Source organism: Pygoscelis adeliae, unplaced genomic scaffold (assembly GCF_000699105.1).
Source record: "Pygoscelis adeliae isolate BGI_AS28 unplaced genomic scaffold, ASM69910v1 Scaffold483, whole genome shotgun sequence".
NCBI lineage: Eukaryota > Metazoa > Chordata > Aves > Sphenisciformes > Spheniscidae > Pygoscelis > Pygoscelis adeliae.
In genome coordinates, this window is record NW_008824379.1 from 1270270 (window position 1) to 1278305 (window position 8036).

Below are 8036 nucleotides of genomic sequence, written 5' to 3' on the forward strand. Positions count from 1 at the left end.
CAGCCAGTATCAGGAGGAGGCACCGTCCTCTTCCTCGCTGCAGCTTTTCAGGGTGGGGGGAAGGAGCCGGCTCAGAGCAGCCTGCTCTTGGCAGAGATGTTTTTGGGGGGAAAGCCAGCCTGCAGCCCGGGGGGACTTGGGAACGGGCCGGCTGCAGGGCAAGGCATTTAAGAGCTTTTTAGGGAGGCTATTTCACTGATACTGAGGCCACCCCAAAGCCACGCTGCTCCTTGCTCCCATGCTAAAACATACAGCGGGCAGCTCCGGCTCTTGCAACATCGCAGACCGCAGCCATAATTCCCAATTTCTGCCCATCCCAGGAGCCCACCTGCCCCCGGCAGCACAGGACGCTGCTTTCCCTGCCTCCTGGTCAGGGTTTGCAGCAGCTTGGAGCATGACGGAGGGGTCTTCAGCCCCTTCCACCCGAATTTGCTGCAAGTGAGGGCATGGGGGCTGGAATGAAGGCTGCAAAATTGCCCCACTCCGAGCCACAGCATCCCCACTCGCCTTGAAAGGTGCCACCAGCGCAATGCATTTCCCCGTGATTAAACCAATGAGCGTGTTTTTGGTGGTATTTAACACAGAGTAACAGCCTTAAGAGCCCAAAATTTAAGGCAATGGTAATTGGAAGCGTTTCCCTTAGGCGGTCACAGTCCTCTGGCCATCAGGGAGCACTCGGCCAAAATCTGGAAGAAAAGAGGTGGGAAGCGACGCCCGTCGTCCTGCTGCAAAGTTCTCCCTCCTCTGTGGATTTTAGGATGGGCTCTCCTGGAGGAGAGCTGGATAAGGCAGCTCCGAAAGCACCACCAGCATCCGCAGGGGCACGGCCACGTCCCCATCGCAGGGACCCCCATGCACCGACAGCGCCGCGGGAGATTTCGGGTCCCACGCGTCCACCCTAAGCTCTCGACGGTAGCAAAAGGCTAAAACCTGTTGCACTTACCCCGTGCGGTGGGGAATCTGAAAAGAAAAGGAGGCAGGGGAAGGGTGGGTGGAAGTGGTTTGCAATGCAAATCTGCCTCGCCCCGAACGGCTCGTCTCCCTACAAGCGGAAAAAACGGTGGGTAAAATTTTCACAGAGCGCCCAAGCGGTTCGGGAGCCTCCGTCCCGCCGGCCGTACGCAGCGAGGGGCCAGGCTCCCGAATCGCCCGGGGGGCTTTTGAAAGTTTTACCTGGTGGCAACATCCACGGAGGCAGAAGGGGGAAGAAAGGCCCTTACCTCCACGGTGGATGATCAGCAGGTGACACGGAGGGGCCTCTTTGGTGCATTTGTTGTGGCACTTGAGCCTAGCGGGAAACAGAGAAAAAGGCGTGAGGAGCGAGGGCGAAGGGGATGCGGAGCGTGACGGTTACAGGCAAAGGGATGTGGCTCAGGGCAGGAAGCATCGCTGCAGACCGGGGACCCTTTCTCCACCCAGAAAGATGACTTGATGTAACACTTCGGTTGTGCACAGCCCCTGGGTGCTCGCTGCCTGAGCGGGCCCATGGGCAAACCCTCCCGGCTCCCTGCAATCCTGCAGCTGGCGCTCGGGAAGACCCGTGATTCCCAAACCGCCCGCCCGGGCTGTGGGCGCAGGAATAAGAAGCGGTACGGGATGCACGTCGTCGGCTGCATCAGGGCTGCTGGCTGGGAGGACGCAGAGGCTGCACGCCCCTGGCAAACGAGAGCCACGGTTGGGTGCATCTGCCCTGATGGAGGGGCGCAGGAACCCCCAAACCAGCCCTGCCTGGGGGGCTGCCCAGCTCCCCCCTTTCTCCGCCGGCTGCAGGGGACCAGGCACCCACCAGCCAGCTCCAAGATGTCCAAAGTTGTAATTTCCACCAGCCTCGGCTGAAATAAAAGGAGCAGAGACCCGCGCCTGGGGGAAAGCCATTTCCCCCTGACCACCATCCAGCGCTAATGCTGCTTTACGCTTAATTAAATTCAGGGGCAGCAGAGGGGAAGGAAGCGGCTGGACTGGCCCCCTTTGGCTCCCGATGAATCTCTGCCATTGTGCCCTCCCTCCTAGCTTTATTACCAGGACATTTAACGAAAATAATGAGAGCATTTATGGCAACGTTGAATAATCTGCAGAGCTTTGCCTGGTTTTGCAGAGCCGGGGCAGGAGTCTACGGAGGGCTTCACCCCCGGGTCATGCATATAGGCATAAGCAGGCTCCCGCTGCCCCGAAACATTCCCGTTCATTCTTAATTAGGGATGGAAATGAGTCCCCAGCTCACGCTCTGCCGCGGCGGCCCCGGCGGAGTGGGGAGAGCCACAGGGGAAAAGGCAAAAAGGAGGAAAGGATTAAAAAAAACAAGGGTAAAGGATGAAAAAAAAAAAGAAGGCAGCTACAAGTCAATGACCTGGGTAATGAAAATTCAGGAGCCGTGCATGTTAGCTTTTATTACAAAGCCGTTCCTAGAGGCAAAGGCAGAGATTAATTCAGTATTTGAGGCTTGGAGGGGTTTGGGGTCTGTTTGTTTGTTTTACCTGCTTGTTCCCCTCCTGTTTCTGGGGAAAGCAGCACCGGGGCCCGGTGGCTACGGCAAAGCCGGCGAACCTAAATACTTTGCGTTCACCCCAGCTTTTTACAGCTGGGGAATTTCTTTGCTCTTTTCTGAGCGACTGCATTCAGCTCTGGGGCCCCCAACATAAGGAGGACATGGATCTGTTGGAGCAAGTCCAGAGGAGGGCCACAAAGATGATGAGAGGGCTGGAGCACCTCTCCTATGAGGACAGGATGAGAGAGCTGGGGTCGTTCAGCCTGGAGAAGGCTCCGGGGAGACCTCATAGCAGCCTTCCAGTACCTGAAGGGGTCCTACAAGAAAGCTGGAGAGGTACTTTTTACAAGGTCCTGCAGTGATAGGACAAGGGGTGATGGCTTTAAACTGAAAGAGGGTAGATTTAGATTAGATATTAGGAAGAAATTCTTCACTCTGAGGGTGGTAAGGCACTGGAACAGGTTGCCCAGAGAGGTGGTGGATGCCCCATCCCTGGAAACATTCAAGGTCGGGTTGGACGGGGCTCTGAGCAACCTGGTCTAGCAGAAGGTATCCCTGCCCATGGGAGGGGGATTGGAGCTAGATGATCTTTAAGGTCCCTTCCAACCCAAACCATTCTATGACTACAGGCAGCAGGACTGACACAAAGTCGGAGCCGCAGCATCGCAGGGGCAGGTCCCAGCATCCCTCCTCCCACACGGGGACCAGCCCCGGGCAGGCACAGCAGGCGGGTCTTGCAGGCAGCAAAGCCTCCAGTTGCTTGAACGTTGAATGCAATAGGAATCACCACTTCAAAATAGATATAATTTGATAATATCACTTCCAGAAAACCACCAGCAACTGCAGAGAAACCAGGCAGTTCTCGTCCAGGTTTAAATCCCAATTCGCTAACTCATCAGCATTTAATCAACGGCAACAGCGATCATTATCACTTCATAGCTCCGGCTAACTCAGCTAACCACAGATGATTGGCGTATTCCCAGCCCCCATCCCTAGAAAAGGCAATCGTGTCTCCAGAAGCAGCTTTCCTAAATGCTGATGGCTGCACGATACTGTGTAAGAGATGGGCTACACTGGATTTAAAGCAGTTTAAGTGGCCCCAGCCTCTGCCTCGCTATCTTTTTCCAGCCCTGCCTGATTTTATGGCCAGCGCGGTCCCTCTCCTTTGCATCACAGTTTAATTACGGTTTGGGGTGGGTTAGCTCCCCAGTGCCACAACAATGCCAGGAAACAGAGGGCCACAAGACTTTTGCTGATGCAAAAAATAGAGGATACAGCCCAAGGCTGTAGGCAAAACCCATCTGACGCCCAGAGCTACCCCGCAGGTAGGCGATGCTCTCGTCCGAGCCGCTCGCCACCCCCGGTGCAGCGCATCCATCCCCCCCACCTCCTGCAGATAATTCCACACGTAACCCTATAACGTGGGCATCTAAAGCCAGGCCAAGGACGGCAGCGAGCGGGGAGGCTGTCAGGATCTGACTCAGAGCTCTGGCGCGAGCAGAGCCAAGGTCTGGTGGGCAGCATCCTCCCCCAGGACCCCACTCCCATCCCCGCCATGCAGACCCGACCTCAGCCCTGTTTTGAGGTGTTCTTCACCCAATTTCATGTCCCATTACAGCTTCCTGCAAGGATGAGCTGGCGAGAGGCTGGTTGGTCTCCCCACGCCCAAGCCCCTGCTCAGCTCCAGCAGCAAAATCCTAATTATCCCCCTCGCAACATTAAGGAGCGACACAAACAACTCCAGCGCCACGACATACTTGCAGTTTTTGCATTTTAAGCCAAACAACATTCCCTTCCCGCAGACGGTGCAGGTCTGAGACATCCAGTACTTGGTGGAAAACCTGCGGAGAGAAACACGGAGAGTGGCCGGGGGGAGACGAGGCTGTGCCGCCCCATCCGTGCTCCTGCAGAAACATCTCCCGAGCCGCACCTTATCTACCGAGCCCCGATTTATCCTTTCCTTGCTGCCCTCAAACACTGCTGCAGGTACCGAGGCGTCTTTCTAGGGCTGCCAAAACACAAGTCTGAGCCCCCGTTTGGTTATGCAGAAGGGCACAGCCGGCTCCAAAGGGGTCCAAGCCAGCCAGGATGGGCATTAGCCACCAGCTTCGCTGCGGCTCCCCAGCTCTGCCCACCCCAGACTGCAGCCAGAGCCCCCAAAACACCTCCCTGCCCTGGGGACCCAAGTTTTCGGCCCATCAGAGAAGTGGCTTCCCCCATCGAACAGCAGCACCGAGGCTATTTCTAGTGCTTCTCCTTGCGGTAGATATGGAAGGGCAATAATCCAGAGATGGGAAATTTGCTGAAGGTTGGCAGGGTCACAGACTGTATACAGCTGTTATTGATAGCAGCTCAAGCCTTATCTAAACCAAATCTGAACTGAAATGGAACTTAAATGGGCTTCTAGGACAGCGCAGCCCAGCGTGGGAAACGGGAAACAACCCTGAGCCCCCTCCCCTGAGTCCCGGACCAGAGATGGAAAGGGAGATGCTCATCCCCCGGCACTGGGGGGATTCACCCAGCGCTGCGGCAGGCTTGGCGTACCTGTGTTTTATCGAGTTTCCTAGATCTCGACGGGGGATCTGCGGGGACCAGCGAGGCACTGACAGCGTATCTGCGGGGAGAGGAGAGAGAGGGAAAACCATCAGGCGGTAATAAAGGCGAGAGCAAGGGTTCAAGCTTTTGGGGAGGGAAGCAAAGGATGCACACAAAAAATAGGGTTTGCCTAATATTTCCCTGTAGAGACGTCCTGCTGGGCTCCCTTTCTGGAAAGCAAGAGGCCTCTGGCTTTGTGCTTGCCTCTGCGTGGAACCAGGGTATCCTGTCCTCCCATAACAGCCCCCAGCACCCAGTTTGGGCCAGGGAGAGAGGTGGGAGGTGCTGCACCCATCTGCACACAGAGCAGGGTTGCAAATCTGTCGGAGCCACCTCATGATGTCCAAACAAGAAAGGGAAAATTAAGCCAAAACGGCAACTGCATCATTTATTAATAAGACATCATGTCTTGCGGTTGCGGCTGAACAAAAAGCCAAGTGTCAGCCACTTGGAAAGCAATTTAACTCATGTTCAAATAGAAGAGCAAAGTAAAAAGCAGCCTTGGCGCTCTCCTTCTAAGGGAAAAGGAGGGAGAAAGAGTAACAGGACCTCGGCTGGGTAAGGAAAAAGAGATAAGTTCATTAGCGCCAGCCGGAGTGGGCAGGTAATTAGCAGCACGGCCATGCCGGCACTGCGCTCGGACTCCATCTCCTGCCTCAGCAAGAGCAGAGACCCTCCTCCTCCTCCTGTGGGCATGCACGAGCGACGGGAGAGGTCCTGCCCCGTGGGATGCTCAGCCCCCAGGAGGGATCAGTGCCGGGGATTCAAAGGCTGGATTTTCAATAAGGGATTCGAGAGGTTTCCCGGGCGCAAGCAACCAGCCCCAGCACAATGCGAGCTGAGCAACGGCGTGGAGCCGAGCGGCAGAGCCCAGCTGCAAGCCCGGCCGTTTGCTCAGTATGCCAGCAAATCCCTCGCTAAATACGCTTTCGATATTACCCCTCCGAGTGGGGAGAACCACTGTTTGCTTTAATATCCCATTTTAATATAGCGGGCGGCCGGGTGTTTTAATTGTGCTCTCTTTCTGAAGGTTACATTTACATGCTGCTTCCCGTGCAAGGCACCCGTTGCCGGGGTGGCTCGGTGGTTGTTAAAAGTCCTGGGAGCATCCTAAAACGCATCCATCTCCAGTTCCTCCTGCCAGCAGCTGCTCCAGCTCCTTCTCTTACTCCGCTACCGCAGTCCCAATCCCTCCTCGGGCACAGCCGGCAATTAAGATGTCGGAGGACTACAAAGTCAATTAAGGTAATTGCTGCCCCCAGCCCCAGGTTGGCTGGTTTACACCAGCAGCATGCCAATATTTTTGACCTGTGCTTCTCACCAGCCCTTGAGACATCCCACCCCAGGCTCCTGGACCAGCATCCCTCCCGCTACCCCAACATCTGCAACGTCCCAGGGATGTCCACACGCCCCAGAGAGATGATGCTCTAAAGAGTGGGACCGCTCCACGCACGAGCACTATTCCTCCCTAAACGTCATTTTCACATCAGTAAATCACATTACACAAATAAGTTCCGCCCCCCGCCTCAACACCGGTCCTTGATGAACTAAACACACGGGCAAAAACAGCTCCTCTCCCAGAATTAAATTACAACCTCCGCTTTATCAGCCACAATTTATTTCCACTAACTTTCAGCTGGCCTCAATTAAATCCTGCCATCCCGGGGAGGGGGAGAGGGGACAGAGGCAAAGGCGGCTGAGCCTTTTAATTACTTTCTAAATGTACTCACTGCAAAAATGTATTAAAGTGTATCAGGGATTTTAACCTCCTAACAAAAATGAGACCTACGTGATTCACGGCTAATTATGTTCATTAGAGGGAGCAATACAGGAAGGATCATGCCATTTAACAATAGACCTGCCGTTTGCAGGAGGGGAAACAAGCAAAGCGGGGCAGGAGGGCAGGGGAAGGTGCCCCACTACCGCGGGGAACAGCCCCGAGTGTCTGGGGGGCTTTGAAGTTAATTAGTGATTCTCCCCTTTAACCGGTGCATACGAGACGCTTGCCTGGAGGAAAAGGTGTTTCTCCCCGTGAGACATTAAATCAGGGTGATGCCCAAAGGGAAGGTGGAGATGAAGCAGCCTTCCCCCGGCACAGGATGAATATTCTCATCAAAAACCCAAAATTGCCACAATTAGAGGTAACTGCAAGAAAAAAAAACCCCTCGTGGCCACGGGAGCACGTCTCGCCGCTGCGGGAGGGCCAGGCTTTGTCGTAGGGACCCCGTGATGGAGGAGTGCCGGGCCCGAGGCGCTGCGGCTGGCCCGACGGCACCCGGATAAGTTGACCCTCGCGAGCTTTGAAGCGTGACAGCCGGCTGCCCGCCTCCCTCCATCCTTCTGCTGCTGGCAGCTCGCCACCCCACGCTGACGACCCCGAGCGGCCCCGCAACGGTTGATGTCTCCTGACCTCCTCCGCCCGGGTGTCAGTCATTGTTTATCACCAGCAACCTTCCATGTTTATCACCGGCAACCTCATCTATGGCTTGCAAATCAGAGCTCTTCTAGCCATGATCCCCCTCGCGCAAGTGTGTGAGGGCAGTTTTAGGACTTCCCCCGCCCTCCATCCTCTGAGATGGTATTTAATGGGCACGGGTGTAATGTCCCAGGGAAGGATGCAGCTGGTACCCACCGAGCAGCCCAACGGGGACCCCCCAGCTGAGCATCTACCCCTTTCCTGCCTCCCCCATCACCTGGCTCCCCAATGTCATGACGCTGCCCGATGCCACCCAGCACATCGATCCTCGCAGAGGGGCACGGACCCCGCAGCCGGCCACCCGATGCCAGGGGATGCCACCCTCCACCCGAACACCCCAAAACCTCCGCACTTTCCTTCGCCGCAGCATTGTGCCGGCAAAGGTCATGGCTCCTGCTCCACGCGGCACAACTTATCCTTGAGTCAACAGCCCGCACTTGACGGGGATCAGATGTGCCAGGAGGCGAGCGGGGAAGGGGG

General features: G+C 55.9%; 1 protein-coding gene across 1 annotated transcript in view; it reads right to left on the reverse strand.

Annotated features, from left to right (window-relative positions):
* The window catches only part of KSR2 (kinase suppressor of ras 2), a 75690-nt gene that overhangs the window by 37274 nt on the left and 30380 nt on the right, over positions 1–8036 (reverse strand). Inside the window, exons 4-6 of the mRNA XM_009320210.1 lie at positions 5030–5099; positions 4243–4326; positions 1221–1288 (exon numbers count right to left, since the gene is read on the reverse strand). Coding sequence (XP_009318485.1) covers positions 1221–1288; positions 4243–4326; positions 5030–5099 — 222 coding nt within the window. The remainder of the gene's footprint in view (positions 1–1220; positions 1289–4242; positions 4327–5029; positions 5100–8036) is intronic.